Source organism: Nycticebus coucang, chromosome 12, assembly GCF_027406575.1.
Source record: "Nycticebus coucang isolate mNycCou1 chromosome 12, mNycCou1.pri, whole genome shotgun sequence".
Taxonomy (NCBI): domain Eukaryota; kingdom Metazoa; phylum Chordata; class Mammalia; order Primates; family Lorisidae; genus Nycticebus; species Nycticebus coucang.
The window spans coordinates 67,691,400-67,710,772 of record NC_069791.1 but is presented as its reverse complement, the minus strand read 5'-3'; the positions used below and the strand labels follow the sequence as shown (position 1 = coordinate 67,710,772).

Below are 19,373 nucleotides of genomic sequence, written 5' to 3'. Positions count from 1 at the left end.
ATCCAACCAACTATATTTCTTGATTGCGGAAACCAAAATAAAACCACCCATGCCAAACTCCTGAAATTCAAAAACTTCTGCTAGATATTTTCACCAAAGGGAGTCCATTGACCACTGGTTCAAACAATGGGCTCAAGGGCACACTCCCAATTTCAGAACTCTTAAGCAGGACTGCACCAAATATCAAGGTGGCTAGAAGAACTAGGATAGCAGACTTTTCACTGAAGAGGGAAATTCTTTTTCAACATATCTCAACCTATATAGGTAAAGTGGAAAAAAGAAATAAAAGTTTTAATGCAAAACTTAGCCAAAACACTTCTAAAATTACCATCTTTAGATGCAAGATAGTCCACTCTTCACCAGGATCATAATATGTAATACCTGTCAGTAAGACAGGGCAAAGAGAGAAGGCCCCAGATTCCTTCAGTGGGAAAAGAAAAAAGGAGGTGGGGGACATGTGAAGGCAGTGTAAACGTAATAGAAAGGGACTTAAATCCTAAAACCAAATGTCCAAGCACTATTAGAAGCAGAACACAGAGGAAATGTCTCAAGCTATTGCCTGGGTAGAGTGCCATGGCGTCATAGCTCATAGCAACCTCCAACTCGGGTTCAAGCAATCCTCTCACTTTAGTTTTTCTATTTTTAGTAGAGATGGGGTCTCGCTTTTCTATTTTTAGTAGAGATGGGGTCTCCCCTCGAACCCATGAGCTCAAGCAATCCACCCACCTCAGCCTCCCAGAGTGCTAGGATTACAGGCGTGAGAAATAAAAAAAAAAATTAAAAAAAGAAAGACCAGTCTGACCATAGAAAGGAAGAAAAGAAAAAGAAAAAAAAGAAAAAGAAATAAAAAAAAAAGAAAGGAAGAAAAGGTATGACTTTCTTTTGTGAAAACAGAAACATCCTAGTAAACATCTGACTGGTAAACAGCTTAACCACAATTTTATATGAAAAGGCTAAATTTCAGAAACATATTACTTTAAGAATCCATAGCAAACACCCTATGATTCCCGAGTAAATGCAACGTTTTAGAAGAACCCTTATCCAATATTAAAATCTTTACACATAAGGCAATGAAAGGCATCATTTTATTCTCAAAATGTTTCATGCTCTCAGAAGTGTGGCCATATACTGAATCAAAGTCTGAAATCATTCTCCTCCTACACATGGGAAATACAGCCTCATCATGTGAACAGGCCAAATATTTAAAAGACACTAAATTCTGCAATTTTCCCATACTCTAACACAAACAAAAAAGAATTAATTTGTCTGATCCTTCCCTCAACTCAAAAAAATTTTAATCTAATTGTTGAAACTCGGAAAAGAGCATTCTTGATCATTTTCTTCTATTTCCTCTCTGGTAACAACTAAAAGAAAGTCCTGTATTCTAACAGAATATTAAATTGCCAATTGTCTGCCACTTTTGATTATTGCAGTTTCCTAAATGTTTGTTAAAATAAATACCATCATAAAGATTTGCCAAATGAAACTACTAACATATCTCTAAGCATAGGAAAATATATTTTCTTTATTTAAAAGTGGGAGAAAAGTGTTAATATACCAAAAAGAAAATATAACCTAGTTCAGTTCTTAAAATAATAAATATACATGCTTAATGAATATTTATAGAAGAGAAAAGATACTTTTCCCTTTGCACTCTATGACAATGAGATCCTTGTTGAATGAATGAAAGAATGAAACCTATCTGCTACACAGCCTGTATCAGTCCAGGCACCTTTATCTCTAAGGGACTATATACTCCTACTCAACTGTTTAAACAAGAAGAGTATTTATTGTCCCATACTATAGGAAGTGTGAAGACAAGGAGGTTCCTGAGTAGGATAAATTCAGCAGCAGCAGCAAGAATCCAGTTGGTCATCCTCAGCACGTGGGCTTGGAAATAGGTAAAGTTTAGAGACACCATGAATAGAGGCTGGCTATCTACCTGGGCCCAAGCAGAGGTCCTCAAACTACGGCACGCAGGCCACATGTGACGATGTGATTGTATTTGTTCCCGTTTTGTTTTTTTACTTCAAATAAGATATGTGCAGTGTGCATAGGAATTTGTTCATAGTTGTTTTTTTTTAAACTATAGTCCACCCCTCCAATGGTCTGAGGGACAGTGAACTGGCCCCCTGTTTAAAAAGTTTGAGGACCACTGGCAGTGTAAGAAATGGAACTGTCTCCTTATTTTAGAAGGAAGAAACTTCTCTGAGAAGCCCTCTACAAACTGGCCTTCACATTGGCCAGACTTGGGTTACACTCCCACCTCTCCTCCAATAGACGCAAAAAATGGTCTGCTCAAATCATTTAAGATTTCACCCCTTTGTGATGATAAGGTCCCATTCTCTTATGGATATATAAACAAATCACGGTTCTGTAAACAAGGAAGATGGATTTGTGAGGTGTTCATGCCTATAATCCTAGTACCCTGCGAGGTCAAGGTGGGTGGATTGCCTGAGCTCACAAGTTCAAGACCAGCCTGAACCAGAGCAAGACCTCATCTCTAAAAATAGCAAGGCGCTGTGGTGGGCACGTGTAGTCCCAGCTATTTGGGTGGCTAAGGCAACAGAACTGCTTAAGCCCCTGAGTTTGAGGTTGCTGTGAGCTGTGACACCATGGTACCCCCTGTCTCAAACAAAAAATAAATAAATAAAAGATGGATTTGTGATAGAAAACCAAGTGTCTGTTACACAGAGGCAAAAAAGGCTACAACGACGACCACAAACTACGGTAGAACCTCTGTAAGTTGAGGTTCAAAATAGTCAACATAGAGGTGGGCAATGTAAGGAACTAGACCTACTGTATTGATATGTACATGTGGTGCATGTCTGCTCTATGAAAATCAGGTCAACTTAAGGAGGTGGGTCGATGTAGGGAAGTGGTCAACTATGGAGGTTCTACTGTATATGGCAATGAGCAACACAGAAATAAACAGCTTGGGCTGGGCACGGTGGCTCACGCCTATAATCCCTGCACTTGGGAGGCGGAAGCGGATGGATTGCCTGACCTCACAGGTTCACCACCACCCTAAGCCAGAGCAAGACATCATATCTAAAAATAGCTGGGCGTCATGGTGGGCACCTATAGTCCCAGCTACTTAGGAGGCTAAGGCAAGAGAATCACTTAAGCCCAGGAGTTTGAGGTTGCTGTGAGCTATGACACCATGGCACTCTACCAAGGGTGACAAAGTGAGACTGTCTCAAAAAAAAGAGAAAGAAGGGGCGGCGCCTGTGGCTCAGTCGGTAAAGGCGCCAGCCCCATATACCAAGGGTGGTGGGTTCAAACCCAGCCCCGGCTGAACTGCAACCAAAAAGTAGCCAGGCGTTGTGGCGGGCGCCTGTAGTCCCAGCTACTCAGGAGGCTGAGGCAAGAGAATCGCTGAAGCCCAGGAGTTGGAGGTTGCTGTGAGCTGTGTGATGCCACGGCACTCTACCAAGGGCTATAAAGTGAGACTCTGTCTCTACAAAAAAAAAAAAAGAGAAAGAAACGGGTTGATCAATTAATCCTTCCCTCTACCACCCCAAATTATCTAGATCCCATTTTATGGTTTCATATCAAGACTTATAATTTATTTTATAGAAAGAAAAAATGTTTAGCCTTGAATTCTCTGGATCTTAAAAATATATATATTGGCTTGGCACCTGTAGCACAGTGGTTATGGTGCCAGCCATATACAACCTGTAGCACAGTGGTTATGGTGCCAGCCATATACACCAAGGTAGGCGGGTTCAAACCCAGCCTGGGCCAGCTGAAACGATGACAACTGCAACAAAAAATAGCCAGGCGTTGTGGTGGGCACCTGTAGTCCCAGCTACTTGGGAGGCTGAGGCAAGAGAATCACTTAAGCCCAAGAGTTTGAGGGTTGCTATGAATTTGGATGCCACAGCACTATACCAAGGGCGACATAATGAAACTCTGTCTGGAAAAAAAAAAAAAAAAAGTTACAGTATACATTTTTTAAAGTCTAATGGCCACCCTAGTACTTAAATCAACTATAAAAATAGTTAAATAGTGGGCGGTTCCTGTGGCTCAAAGGAGTAGGGCGCCAGACCCATATGCCGGAGGTGGCATGTTCAAGCCTAGCCCTGGCCAAAAACTGCAAAAAAAAAAAAAAAAAGTTAAATAGTTACTACTTTAATAAACCCTCATATTATCAAAATGTGGTTTTAAAGAACTTCCTAAATGTGAAATGCAACCCAGATGTTCACTAAAAAATGAAAACAAGATTGTTTTTGCTTCATAGCAACGAAATAGGTCAACCCATTTCCTCCTTCAAAGAATTCTCAGAGGACCACAAGCTCCACTCAAAGAGCATGTGTTCATATGTATCTGTCCACAGAAAAAGGAAACTCTGTTGTCCAAAATAAACGGAGACTATTACATGTTCCCATGAAAGTGAATGAGAAAATTGCAGCAAGGCTGTATCTACACATTGCCAAACATCTGGATGAAAACTGGGGGGGTGGGAGGGGATCACTAATTACCTAGACATTGGGAAATACTTTTCAATCATTATCCAAATGCTTAGTTTTATAGCAAACTGATTTTATTAATTACGAGAATACATTTTTCAAAAAGAAGAGTACAGTAATTAACAACAACCTTGAAAAGAGTATAAGACAAGAAATTTTATATTATTCTATTTAAACAGTGCTCCTGGTGACTTACTGAAAACCAAGTTAGCTGAAAGAGTAAATTTGCTCTGGGAAAGTAAATCAACATCTTCTTGGCCAACTGAATTGACTCAGGTGAATCTCTTCTAATATTTACATAGTACTAAAAGACATTTATCCAAAAATCAATGCTTGCTGAATTGCCTCTAGCCAAATTATAAACCACTACAGAATCTCATGCCTATTCTATGTTAATTGGGGGCCTGACATTAACATTAAAAAGTTTGTAAATTGGGCGGGGCCTGTGGCTCAGTTGGTGGGGCACCGGCCCCATATTCCAAGGGTGGAGGGCTCGAGCCAGGCCCTGGCTGAACTGCAACCAAGAAATAGCTGGGCGTTGTGGCGGGCGCCTGTAGTCGCAGCTACTTGGGAGGCTGAGGCAGGAGAGTCCCTTAAGCCCAGGAGTTGGAGGTTGCTGTGAGCTGTGTGATGCCATGGCACTCTACCGTGGGCCATAAAGTGAGACTCTGTCTCTACAAAAAAAAAAAAAGGGTTTGTAAATTGGGGCGGCACCTGTGGCTCAAAGGAGTAGGGCACTGTCCCCATATACCAGAGGTGGCGGATTCAAACCCAGCCCAGCCAGAAACTGCAAAAAAAAACTTTGTAAATTAGCCTGTCATGGTGGCTCACACCTGCAATCCTAGCACTCTGGGAGGCCAAGGTGGGTGGATTGCTTGAGCTCACTGGTTGGAGACCAGCCTGAGCCAGAGTAAGACCCCTGTCTCTAAAAATAGTCTGGGATCGTGGTGGGCACCTGTCATCCCAGCTGCTTGGGAGGCTGAGGCTAGAGAATCACTTGAGCCCAAGAGTTTGAGGTTGCCGTGACCTATGACACAGCACTCTGTCTCAAAAAAAAAAAACAAAAAACAAACAAGTTTGTAAGTTTGGTTAACTTCAAAAATCAGGATGGAGAATTATAATTTTTCTATTCTTGTTTAAATGATTTACCATCTTCCCACAAACTCAAAATATGTTCTATTATGTCTTAAGCAGTATTTAGGGTACTTTGATAAACTCTACTTTTAAATCTCCTTTCACTTTGAATGTTTCAAAGTCCTATATTACAAACAAGCTTTCTAAAGGATCTGCCAATTACTTCTTAAAACTAATCTACCTCTCTTAAAGTTACTATACGAAAGAGTTCGAACATGCACGCAGAATTGCTATAACACACCCAATATGAAATACTTGTTCCTCTATCAAAATGACTTACTTGAGGCTCGGCGGCTGTAACTCAGTGGCTAGGGTGCCAGCCACATACACCAGATCTGACAAGTTCGAATCCAGCCCAAGCCTGCCAAACAATGACAAGTACAACCAAAAAATAGCTGGGCGTTGTGGTGGGCACCCGTAGTACCAGCTACTTGGGAGGCTGAGGCAGGACAATCACTTACGCCCAAGAGTTGGAGGTTTCTGTGAGCTATAATGCTATGGCACTCTCCAGAGAGCAACACAGTGAGGCTGTCTCACAAAAAAGAAAAGGGCAGCGCCTGTGGCTCAGTGGGTAGGGCACCAGCCCCATATACTGACAGTGGTGGGTTCAAACCCGGCCCCGGCCAAATTGCATCAAAAAAACCACCAAGCATTGTGCCACCTGTAGTCACAGCTACTCGGGAGGCTGAGGCAAGAGAATCGCCTAAGCCCAGGAGTTGGAGGTTGCTGTGAGCTGTGTGACCCCACCGCACTCTACTGAGGGCAATAAAGTGAGACTCTGTCTCTACAAAAAAAAAGATGACTTACTTGAGAAATATTTCATTGCAAAACAAACAAGCCTTTTTCTCTCACTGAACTCCAACCACTCTGGCCTCTCCCTCCATTCTCCCAAAATACCAAACTTCCATTTAAGGGCCATGGCACATGCCTTCATTCATCAGCAGGCACACATCTTTCCCCACTCGATGCTTAGCCCACTCTAATCTACAATATCTAGGACCCTACCTCTCCCCAAATAGTTTTTCTTTGAGCCAAGAAACAAAGCCTCTCCCCAAATACTTTTTCTTTGTTAACCAAGTCTAGTTAACACTTTTCCAGCCTCATTTTAATCCTCTCAGGAGCATTCAACACAGCTATCTCTTCTTAAAACACTCCTTGCTTAACTTCTGCAATGTCATACAATCTTCAAGGTTTCCTGGACTTCACTGGTTACCCCTTCTCAGTTTCCTTTGCTGTGGTGTCCTCAGTCTTGGAATTTTTCTCCTCTATCTCAACTCTCTCCCCTAGGTGATCTCATCCATTCTCATGAATTAAAATCTTCTCAGTGTTGGGCGGCGCCTGTGGCTCAATGGGTAGGGCGCCGGCCCTATATACCGAGGGTGGCGGGTTCAAACCCGGCCCCGGCCAAACTGCAACCAAAAAATAGCTGGGCGTTGTGGCGGGCGCCTGTAGTCCCAGCTACTCGGGAGGCTGAGGCAAGAGAATCGCTTAAGCCCAGGAGTTGGAGGTTGCTGTGAGCTGGGTGAGGCCACGGCACTCTACTGAGGGCCATAAAGTAAGACTGTCTCTACAAAAAAAAAAAAAAAAAAAATCTTCTCAGTGTTGACCCAAGTTAGCTTTCTAAGTAGCCAATTGCCTTACCTATCATCTCTACTTGGATATCTCATAGACAAGTCAATTTTAAATACTAGAACTGAGGGCGGCGCCTGTGGCTCAGTCAGTAGGGCGCCGGCCCCATATACGGAGGGTGGCGGGTTCAAGCCCGGCCCCGGCCAAACTGCAACCAAAAAATAGCCGGGTGTTGTGGCGGGCGCCTGTAGTCCCAGCTGCTCGGGAGGCTGAGGCAGGAGAATCGCTTAAGCCCAGGAGTTGGAGATTGCTGTGAGCTGTGTGAGGCCATGGCACTCTACCGAGGCCCATAAAGTGAAACTCTGTCTCTACAAAAAAAAAAAAAAAATACTAGAACTGAATTCCTTAGATTTTGCTTCTAGTACAAGCTGACTAGTTCATTACAGACCAACTCTTCTACCAAGAACAACTAAAGACACTGAATAAATTATTAAAAACAATTATTTGGAGGTATCAGAGAGCTACCCATGCAGTGAGGATTCAGGAGGCCAGGATCCCAAAGAGAACGGAAGTGCAAGGAACTGAGCCGAATCATCTGAGCCACTTTTCTCCTAAGTAATTTGCCAATTCACAGCAGAAACCAAAATACCAAATTTAACAGATGAATGAGAATCCAAGATGATCAGCAGACTCTCCACCAGCCTTAGGGGAGGGAGGGGAAGAAAAATTAAGAGTTTGGGGGCTTCCAACTAGAAGAGGCCCTGGTAAACATCCCACTGAGCCCAAGAGTTTGAAGTTGCTGTGAGCTGTCACGCCATAGCACTCTACCCAGGGCCACAGCTTGAGACTCTGTCTCAAAATAAATAAATAAATAAATAATATGAAAAAAGGGCGGCGCCTGTGGCTCAGCCAGTAAGGCGCCGGCCCCATATACCAAGGGTGGCGGGTTCAAACCCGGCCCCGGCCAAACTGCAACCAAAAAATAGCCGGGCGTTGTGGCGGGCGCCTGTAGTCTCAGCTACTCGGGAGGCTGAGGCAAGAGAATCGCTTAAGCCCAGGAGTTGGAGGTTGCTGTGAGCTGTGTGAGGCCACGGCACTCTACTGAGGGCCATAAAGTGAGACTCTGTCTCTACAAAAAAAAATAATAATAATAATAATATGAAAAAATAATAATTAAAATGAAAGGTTTTTTTCCTGAAAGTTTGGGCAAAAAACATGGGTGTGCATTATTCAGGGGAGTGTACTATACACAGAAAAATATTTTAAAAAATAGAAAGACCTGAAACAATCCAGAACGCTAACAGCTATTGTATCAATTCTGAGTAATGTAAACATTGAACATGAGTGCTTGTTTCATTACTTTTTGTACTTTCCTGTATGTTTTTAACCACCACTACCCTGAGCCACCAAGCCCCTCTCTTACCTGAACTACTGCAACAACTCCCTCACTGGTGTCCCCCAAGTCCTCCCTTCTCCTCCAAACCATCATCCAGTCAGGAATCAAGATAACTCTTCTTAAAAAGGTAGAGTTCAATGGTTAAGAATACTATGTAAACAAAAAGTCTGGGTTTAAATCACAGCTCCACTACTTATTAGCTGTGAAATTTAAGGCAAATTACATAGCTTCCCTATGCTTCCATTTCCCTATCTGTAAAAAGTGATAATGCAAACAGTAATTAAATTAAGGTAAGTAAAGCACACAGGACAGAGGGCATTAAGTAAATAGTAGCTAAAAACACTGAAACATATGGACAGTACCTGTGGCTTAGTGGGTAGGGCGCCAGCCCCATATACCAAGTGTGGCAGGTTCAAACCCAGCCCCGGCCAAACTCATTGTGTCACCCTCGGTAGAGTGCCATAGCATCACAGCTCACAGCAACCTCCAGCTCTTGGGCTTAGGCGATTCTCTTCCTTCAGCCTCCCGAGTAGCTGGGATTATAGATGCCTGCCACAATGGCCAGCTATTTTTTTGTTGCAGTTTGGCCAGGGCCGGTATGAACCCGTCACCCTCAGAATATGGGGCCAGCGCCCTACCAACTGAGCCACAGGCACCACCCTACAAAGCTGCTTTCAACCAGGGGTCCTCAAACTACAGCCCGCGGCCACATGAGGCAGTGTGATTGTATTTGTTCCCATTTTGTTTTTTTACTTCAAAATAAGATATGTGCAGTATGCATAGGAATTTGTTCATAGTTTTTGTTGTTGTTGTTGTTGTTGGGGATTCATTGAGGGTACAATAAGCCAGGTTACACTGATTGCATTTGTTAGATAAAGTCCCTCTTGCAATCATGTCTTGCCCCCATAAAGTGTGACACACACCAAGGCCCCACCCCCCTCCCTCCATCCCTCTGCTTTTCCTCCCCCCACATAACCTTGTCATTAATTGTCCTCATATCAAAATTGAGTACATAGGATTCATGCTTCTCCATTCTTGTGATGCTTTACTAAGAATAATGTCTTCCACTTCCATCCAAGTTAATACGAAGGATGTAAAGTCTCCATTTTTTTTAATAGCTGAATACTATTCCATGGTATACATATACCACAGCTTGTTAATCCATTCCTGGGTTGGTGGGCATTTAGGCTGTTTCCACATTTTGGCAACTGTAAATTGAGCTACAATAAACAGTCTAGTACAAGTGTCCTTATGATAAAAGGATTTTTTTCCTTCTGGGTAGATGCCCAGTAATGGGATTGCAGGATCAAATGGGAGGTCTAGCTTGAGTGCTTTGAGGTTTCTCCATACTTCCTTCCAGAAAGGTTGTACTAGTTTGCAGTCCCACCAGCAGTGTAAAAGTGTTCCCTTCTCTCCACATCCATGCCAGCATCTGCAGTTTTGAGATTTTGTGATGTGGGCCATTCTCACTGGGGTTAGATGATATCTCAGGGTTGTTTTGATTTGCATTTCTCTAATATATAGAGATGATGAACATTTTTTCATGTGTTTGTTAGCCATTCGTCTGTCATCTTTAGAGAAGGTTCTATTCATGTCTCTTGCCCATTGATATACGGAATTGTTGGCTTTTTTCATGTGGATTAATTTGAGTTCTCTATAGATCCTAGTTATCAAGCTTTTGTCTGATCGAAAATATGCAAATATCCTTTCCCATTGTGTAGGTTGTCTCTTTGCTTTGGTTATTGTCTCCTTAGCTGTACAGAAGCTTTTCAGTTTAATGAAGTCCCATTTGTTTGTTTTTGTTGTTGTTGCAATTGCCATGGCAGTCTTCTTCATGAAGTCTTTCCCCAGGCCAATATCTTCCAGGGTTTTTCCTATGCTTTCTTGGAGGATTTTTATTGTTTCATGCCTTAAATTTAAGTCCTTTATCCATCTTGAATCAATTTTTGTGAGTGGGGAGAGGTGTGGGTCCAGTTTCAGTCTTTTACATGTAGACATCCAGTTCTCCCAACACCATTTATTGAATAGGGAGTCTTTCCCCCAAGATATGTTCTTGTTTGGTTTATCGAAGATTAGGTGGTTGTAAAATGTTAGTTTCATTTCTTGGTTTTCAATTCGATTCCAAGTGTCTATGTCTCTGTTTTTGTACCAGTACCATGCTGTCTTGAGCACTATGGCTTTGTAGTACAAACTAAAATCTGGTATCTTATACTTAGAGAACCCCAAAGGCTCAACCACAAGACTCCTAGAAGTCATCAAAAAATACAGTAATGTTTCAGGATATAAAATCAGTGTCCACAAGTCAGTAGCCTTTGTATACGCCAAGAACAGTCAAGATGAGAAGCTAATTAAGGACACAACTCCCTTCACCATAGTTTCAAAGAAAATGAAATACCTAGGAATATACCTAACGAAGGAGGTGAAGGATCTCTATAAAAAAAATTATGATGGGTGGCGCCTGTGGCTCAGTCGGTAGGGCGCCAGCCCCATATACCGAGGGTGGCGGGTTCAAACCCGGCCCGGGCCAAACTGCAACCAAAAAATAGCCGGGCATTGTGGTGGGCACCTGTAGTCCCAGCTACTCGGGAGACTGAGGCAAGAGAATCACTTAAGCCCAGGAGTTGGAGGTTGCTGTCAGCTGTGTGAGGCCACGGCACTCTACCGAAGGTCATAAAGTGAGACTCTGTCTCTACAAAAAATAAAAAAAAAGAAAAGAAAATTATGATATCCTCAGAAAGGAAATAGCAGAGGATATTAACAAATGGAAGAACATACCATGCTCATGGATGGGAAGAATCAACATTGTTAAAATGTCTATACTTCCCAAAGCAATCTACCTATTCAATGCCATTCCTATCAAAATACCAACATCATACTTTCAAGATTTGGAAAAAATGATTCTGCGTTTTGTATGGAACCAGAAAAAAACCCATATAGCTAAGGCAGTTCTTAGTAATAAAAATAAAGCTGGGGGCATCAGCATACCAGATTTTAGTCTGTACTACATAGTTTTTTTTTTAACTATAGTACGGCCCTCCAACTGTCTGAGGGACAGTGAACTGGCCCCCTGTTTAAAAAGTTTGAGGATCCCTGCCGGGTGCCTTACCCTCTGCCTGGCCCACTATAGAGGATGCACCTGAAAAGAACTGCCTTAGAGCAGTGTTTCAACCTTTTTTATCTCATGCACACTTGAACCTGTAGTTAAACTTCCACAGCACACTTAAATTATGTTGACCCCAAAACAGAGGGGAAAAAAAGAATATACTTACTGTGCTTTAAACTTCTTCTGAAAATAATTTAATTAATAATCTTTAAAAATGTTCTCAGCACAGAGGTTGAAATCACTTCTTCAGCAGCTTTCCCTATACTTCTCTCATCCCATCCCCATGCTCCTTCTCCAACCTTTTGCTGATTTCCTTTAACATGTTTAGCATAATCTGCAATTATTTTATATACACCTGTTTACCTTTTTCATTTTTCTCCCCAGCTAAACATAAGCTCCACGAACATGAGAAGTCTTTCTGCCTTATTCACCACTATACCTCTCATGCCAAGCATAGAACCCGGTATTTGGTAAGGACACTATGGATATTTGAAGTAAAAGAATACAAAAGAATATGCTCTCAGCATAATCTAACAGCATCTATCATGTCCATTTTAAACATTCTAAAACACACTGGTTAATTTCCTATGAATAGACTGAAAAAATGAGCAACATTTTTATAACTTTACATTTAATATTGTGTTGTTTTTAATATATAGAAATTCCCTCAAAAAGAGAATTTTTTTCATGAAATTGTACTCCAATTTTAGAAAAAGTGAAGATGCTTACTGAAACTTTTTTGAATTTCAAAAACAAAAAGGCATATAGTGAAAAGCTTCCTTCTCACCTATATTCCCTATCCATCCACTCAGTTCCCACCAACCTTCCAAAACAGGTAACCACTGTTACTAGTTCCTTCTTTAATCTTCAGAGAATTTTCATACATATACAAGCACTTATTTAAAAAAAAAAAAAAATGCCAGAGGCTCAGCGCCTGTGGCTCAGAGGCTAGGGCGCCAGCCACATACACGGAAGCTGGTTCGAATGCAGCCTGAGCCTGCCAAACAACAACTACAACCAAAAAATAGCCAGGCATTGTGGTGGGCACCTGTAGTCCCAGCTACTTGGGAGGCTGAGGCGAGAGAATCACTTAAGCCCAAGAGTTTGAGGTTGCTGTGAGTTGTGATGCCACAGCATTCCACCAAGAGCAACATAGTGAGACCCTGTCAAAAAAACAAACAAAAAAAAATACCAGAAATGGTAGCATACAATGCACATTTTGCTACACTTTGCTCTTATAACTTTAGGATATTTTGGAGATATTTACATATCAATTTAGAAAGAGCCTTCCATTTCTTTCCACAACTTCACAACTTTGTTTGCCATCTCAGAAGGTATGATTTATCTGACTGGTCTCCTGTTGATGGACATTCAAACAAGGCTATAAATAATTTTGCTCCTATGTAATCCTGCACACATACAAATACATCTGCAGGTTAAATTCCTAGAACTGGATCACTGGGCCAAAGGATTTATATGCCTATAATTTAAAAGCTATTGTCCAATGGTTCTGTATCTATCAGGGTCCATTCAGAGAAAGTCATCCCTTTAAGGATCTGAAATAGAAAGAATTTAATATAAGGATCTGGTTATATATGTCATGGAAAAACTGCAACATCAAAAAGGAAACAGTAAGACAATCCAGAGATCAGCAAGAAAAAAAGGGACTTCCACTTTTTGGTTGGAAAGTCAAAGGGAAGAAGTATTTCCAAAGTGTAGGAGCTGGAGCCGAAAGGACAGAAGAGATAACGTTTCAAGCAGTTAGAGGGGAGGAGAAATAACCTGGTTTCATCCTTCTTTCTGCCCTTCAGTCTCCCACTGGATAAACCAGCTCTAACCCAGCCGCCTGGGAAATACTGCCTGCAGAGGTGAGTCCTGCAGGGAAAGGGCAAGAAATGGATCTGAGCCAACAGGACACAGGCTAGCTCTGTCTCTTTTACAGATGTGACTAATTTACACTACTACCATAAACGTTTGAGACAACCTTGGCAACAGACTGTTTTCAAACTTAGGAGTTACTGCTTGTCTGACAGGTGAAAGGAAGATCACAATCTAGTCTTAATTTACACATAATTTACTATGAGTGATTTTCAACGTGTGTGCCGAGATGAGTAGCATCTCTTCATGTGAAGCACAGACTCAACCCTCATCTACATTGATGGGAGCGAAGTCGGGTGGGGAGGGAACACCAGTTAAAGTGTCATGGATGGTCTATCCAGGAACATCAATCCCACAGACTCTCAAACTGGGCATGAAGATGGTGACAATGAGCCAAACTGCCAGTTACCTCTTAAGTGGAGACATAGTTCGAGAACTGTTCTACAAAAACTGAAAGTCAACAAAGTCCAAAAGAAATAAAAAATACCTTAACTACACTCCACACACATTATAAGAACAATTTGTTCTTGGGGCGCCAGCCCCATATACCAAGGGTGATGGGTTCAAACCCGGCCCCGACCAAACTGCAACAACAAAATTAGCCAGGCAGTGTGGCAGGTGCCTGTACTCCCAGCTACTCGGGAGGCTGAGGCAAGAGAATCGCCTGGGCCCAGGAGTTGGAGGTTGCTGTGAGCTGTGTTACACCACAGCACTTTACCAAGGGCGATAGCATGAGTCTCTGTCTCTAAAAAAAAAGAACAATTTGTTCTTGTGATCTTGTACCCTGTCTTGCTCCTCCTTGTAACTGCCTTCCAGTTATTCATGCCACCATCCTCCCTGTCCTTATCTTGCACCAATAATTCCTCTCTGTCTGTCTCAGTCTGTCTTTTGTCTTTGTCTCTGTTCTTCCCTAAATAAAATTTAAAAAAAAAAAAAGAATAATTCCTCAGAAAAAAAATCAAAATTAAATTATAGAAACAGCAAGCAGGAATCAATTTTTAAGTCTTTTAACCCGACCAATACATTAACAAAAAAAGACCTTTTAAATTTTCTTTGGGTTTTGCTGTGACCACTGTTTAAATATTTACCTTATCATTTAAATAAACTAAAATTGACTCCCCTGGATACAGTTCAATGTATTCGTATACTCTAAAAATATTCCCCCAAAATGTTATGCCTTACAATCAGCTTGGCAATTGAAACTTTTTTCTCTCAAAGAGTTGAGCTTTCTTTTTAAAAACATGAATTTTAAAGCAAAGCATTTTTAAAAAATCTAAATGGCTTTAACTATAAGAACTGTAAACAGGCATATTAACTGCAAAACAATCAAGAGTTAAATATAAGCACGAGTTTATACAATAATCACAGTGACTCATATTTCAAAACTTTGAAAGATTTTTCAGTCGATTCAAAAATAAATACTTAGGGCCGGGTGTGGTGGCTCACTCCTGTTAATCCCAGCACTGTGGGAGGCCCAGGTAGGTGGATCCCTTGAGCTCAGGAGTTCAAAACCAGTATGAACCAAAAGCAAGACTCCATCTCTACTAAAAAAAAAAAAAAAAAAAAAAAAAAATAGAAAAATTAACCAGGCATCATGGCAGGTGCCTGCTGAGGCAGAAGGTTCCCTTGAGCCCAGGAGTTTGCGGTTGCTGTGAGCTACACCAATGCCATAGCACTCCAGCCTAGGCAATAAATAAATAAATGGCCAGATAGACATATTTTAAATAAATACTTATCCTAAGATTGCCAAAAAATATGTTTAAGTGACTTCCACAATGCAAGGAAAAAAGTTTTGTTTTGTTTTGAGACAGAGCCTCAAGCTATCCCCCTGGGTAGAGTACCGTAGCATCACCTCTCACAGTAACCTCCAACTCCTAGACTTAAGCGATTCTCTTGCCTCAGCCTCCCAAGTAGCTGGGACTACAGGCGCCCACCACAACGCCCAGCTATTTTTTGGTTGCAGCTGTCATTGTTTGGTGGGCCCAGGCTGGATTCAAACCCTCTAGCTCAAGTGTATGTGGCTAGCGCCTTAGCTGTTTCAGCCACAGGCGCCAAGCCAGGAAAAAAGATCTTAAGCCAAATCAGTAAAGCTTAAAAGTTGTTTTCCAATATCTAGCATGCTTCCTAGCATTTCAGTAGATAATAAATACATGTTCATTGTTAAATGCTCCAGTGAGGTGAATTAAATGATACATTTAAAACATTCACATGGGCCAGATATGGTGGGTCATGCCTGTAATCCTATAATCCCAGCACTCTAGGAGGCCCAGACGGATGGATCGCTTGAGCTCACCTGTTGAAAACCTGAGCAAGAGCAAGACCTGTAGTCCCAGCTACTTGGAAGGCTGAGGCAAGAGGATCACTTAATGCTAAGAGTTTGAGGTTGTTGTGAGCTATGATGCCACCTGGGGGCAAAAAAGCGAAACTTGGCTTGGCGCCTGTAGCACGGTGGTTACCACGCCAGCCACATATACCCAGGCTGGTGGGTTCCAACCCAGCCTGGGCCAGCTAAATAACAACAACTGCAAAAAATAAATAAATAAATAGCCGGGAGTTGTGGCAGGTGCCTGTAGCCCCAGCTACTTGGGAGGCTGAGGCAAGAGAATCACTTAAGCCCAAGAGTTTGAGGTTGCTGTGAGCTGTGACGCCACAGCTCTCTACTAAGGGTAACATAGTGAGAGTCTGTCTCAAAAAAAAAAAAAAGAAAAGAAAAGAAAAGAAAGACTCTGTCTCAACAAAAAATAAAAATTAAATAAAACATTCGCATGCCTTTTATAAGGTGGGTTCTTTTTCAAATTTAAAAGTAATATATACTTTATTCTAGAAATCTGGACAATATAAAAACTAAGAACATTAAAAATTCATAATGCCGGGGCGGCGCCTGTGGCTCAAGGAGTAGGGCGCCGGTCCCATATGCCAGAGGTGGCGGGTTCAAACCCAGCCCCGGCCAAAAAAAAAAAAAAATTCATAATGCCCTACTCGGGAGGCTGAGGCAAGAGAATCGCGTAAGCCCAAGAGTTAGAGGTTGCTGTGAGCCGTGTGACGCCATGGCACTCTACCCGAGGGCGGTACAGTGAGACTCTGTCTCTACAAAAAAAAAAAATTCATAATGCCAACAGTTTTTACCATGTTTAGACCATGATGTATAAAAGTGCCTCTTCTTTTTGTGACAGACTCTCATTTTGTCACCATCAGTAGAGTGCCATGGCATCATGATAGCTCACAGCAACCTCAAACTCTTAGGCTCAAGTGATCCTCCTGCCTCAGTTTTTCTAATTTTAGTAAAGACAGAGTCTCACTCTTGCTCAGGCTGGTCTCAAACCCCTGAGCTCAAGCAATCCACCCACCACGGCCTACTGGAGTGCTAGGTTTACACTGCACCCGGACTAAAACCGCTTATTTGTAAAAGTTGGAAAATGTTTCATCCAGTAAACTTCCATAATTTACTTCACCATTCCCCTACCATTGTGCATTACTATTTGCCATTTTTTACTATTATAGATGGTATAATGCATAAACTTCAGGCATTTATTTCAAGTTTGCTTTCCTGTGATGTATTCCCAAAAAGGATATTATTAACAGACCAAAGGTAGTTGTTTTAAGACTTTTGATACTTAATACCATCCTTTGCTATAATACTCAAGATCTATCTGTAAATTTCTGGAGTACTTTAGGGTTTTTTTTTTCTTTTTATGCCTGCTTTTACCTCTAAGTCTACATTTCTTCACTCACAGAGTTGAAAGCACCTTCCAAACAAAATCACCAAGCCAGCTAAGCTAGCTACCTTGAGTCTAATGTCAAACGTTTAAATATTACAGTTGTCTTTATTTTCTAACAAGAGAAAAGAGCTATGCCAAATTGTGACAGGCAGGAAGCATGGCACCAACAGGGAATCCATTACTTAGGATCTCCAGTCTCCAGAAGGACAGCCTGGGTATGTAGGAGGGTTTGCAACTGGGCTCCTTCTTTCCACAGCACCCTCTTTCATAAACACGCCCACTCGGTGCCACAGTGCTACCCCTAGCTTCAACTACGAGAAATTAAGTCGCCAAATGCCATGACTGTTGCCAACTTCCCTTCCCACCATCTCGACCGCGCCACATCCCTTCTCTCAGCAAAAACATTTCCCTCTGAACAGCACTTGAATTCGGGGAAGGCACCTTGATTAACCACTTCATCCTGAAGCATTCAATACTGCTGATTCTTACAGGCAGCTGCTCCACCAGCCTGTAATTAAGACTTTTCTAAATGCTCCCGTATTACATGGTGTTCTGATGACTTGGTCTGTCAGCAAAAAGGATCTTCTGCAAAAGTATAGAGAACCTCAACTTCGGCTATTCCTGTAAAATATGGGCATTAACCCTTTGCTTTCCCAATCAATGACCCACTTTATACAGAGGCACGTTATCCTGTTTTTAAAAGCTAATTCATAGCATAACCCAACAGTAATTTGTAACCCACGAAATAATTTATAGCAAACACGACTCTTCCAGCAAAAGGAAACTGAACGTCCGACTCAGAAAACCTGGGCCACACCAGGCGCAATGACACCACTCGCTTCAGAAAGGTATTCTCCACACCTGCATCTCTCTCCTCACCCCACCCCCGTGCTGGCCGTGGCTCCTGACTCCCACCCTCGACTGAACCGACTCGTTGTTTTTTTTTTTTCCCTTACTCTGTATCTGTAACGTTTACTAATTCATAATATGCTAACCAGATCTGGACTCGAACTGCCCCCTCCTCGTTTCAGAAATTCCAACAACCTCTTCTGACCTAAAGCCAAAAAAATTGCCAAGATTTCCAACCTCTCCCCCTCCCCTCACCTCCCCTCCTGTGCCCCGAGGGAGCCCCAATTCAAAACTTTCCCCTCCCGGTTTACCACCGGCTCACTCGCTTCCGACCACCTGAGAAAAGGAGCTGAAAGGGGTCATCGGAAACGCCGGGCTCAGGAGGGCGTAGACGCCCTTGGCAACAAAATGCCTGGAAGGTCGCCCCAGAAGGTCCGCCGCCTCCGAAGAGCGACCCTCGAGCCCTGGCCCAAAGCCCCTGTACCACCCCGGCCCGTGGCGGCGCCTGCCTTGCACCCGGACCCTTGTTCGGGCTGCGCGGCTACCCCGGCCCGCCCCCTCCTAATCCCCACTTCCAGGGCCCCAGCCTCAGGCCCCGGCCGCGCGCGCCTCGGGCCTCTCGCGGTCGCCAGCCCGCACCTGCTGGGCAGCAGGTATCGTGTCCTCAGGCGGACCTCACCTCCCGACCCCTGCCTGGGTCCCCGCCCGCGATCCGTGGCCCCAGGCCGCCAGCCGGCCGACCACACCTCCGACACTCACCGCCGCCGCCTTCGCCACCGCCGTCTTCATCCATCTTGAGGCCACTCCCGCAGCCAGCGAGCCCGGGGCCGGAGACTGGGTCTGCTGCCTGAGGGAACGCGCAGGCGGCCGGGAGGATCCTCAGCGAGCGGACCGGGTCGCAGCCGGGCCTCCTCCGGCCGGGCGGGGCCTCACTGCTCGGCGCGCTGTCACGTGGCACAGGCCCCGCCTCCCCAGGCGCGGTGGGCGGGGCCTGAGGCTCCCCACCCGCGGGAACTCGCCAGGCCCGGCGGCTTCTGCAGCGGGTGGGGGTGGAGGGAGGCCGGATCGTTCCAGAGCCTGACAGCCAGCAGGTGGCTAGATGCCTTCTCGCCTACCCATAGCCCGACGCCTTCCAGCATCTTGGGGACGGGCGTGGGGTCCATGACACGGGAACGCCCCACTCTACAAACCCCAGTGGCCAGAGGTCCACTTCGCACGTGCACTTGGGGAAAAAGATCCAGAACACAGTCAAA

At 43.4% G+C, this 19,373-nt stretch overlaps 1 protein-coding gene across 2 annotated transcripts in view; it reads right to left on the bottom strand.

Moving 5' to 3' along the window:
- The window catches only part of CYTH3 (cytohesin 3), a 155,553-nt gene extending 136,527 nt beyond the window's left edge, over positions 1 to 19,026 (bottom strand). For both annotated transcript variants that reach the window (XM_053554508.1, XM_053554507.1), the window contains exon 1: positions 18,880 to 19,026. In XM_053554508.1, the coding sequence (XP_053410483.1) occupies positions 18,880 to 18,913 (34 nt within the window). In that variant the 5' untranslated portion in view covers positions 18,914 to 19,026. The remainder of the gene's footprint in view (positions 1 to 18,879) is intronic.
- Between the last annotated feature and the right edge of the window lie 347 nt (positions 19,027 to 19,373).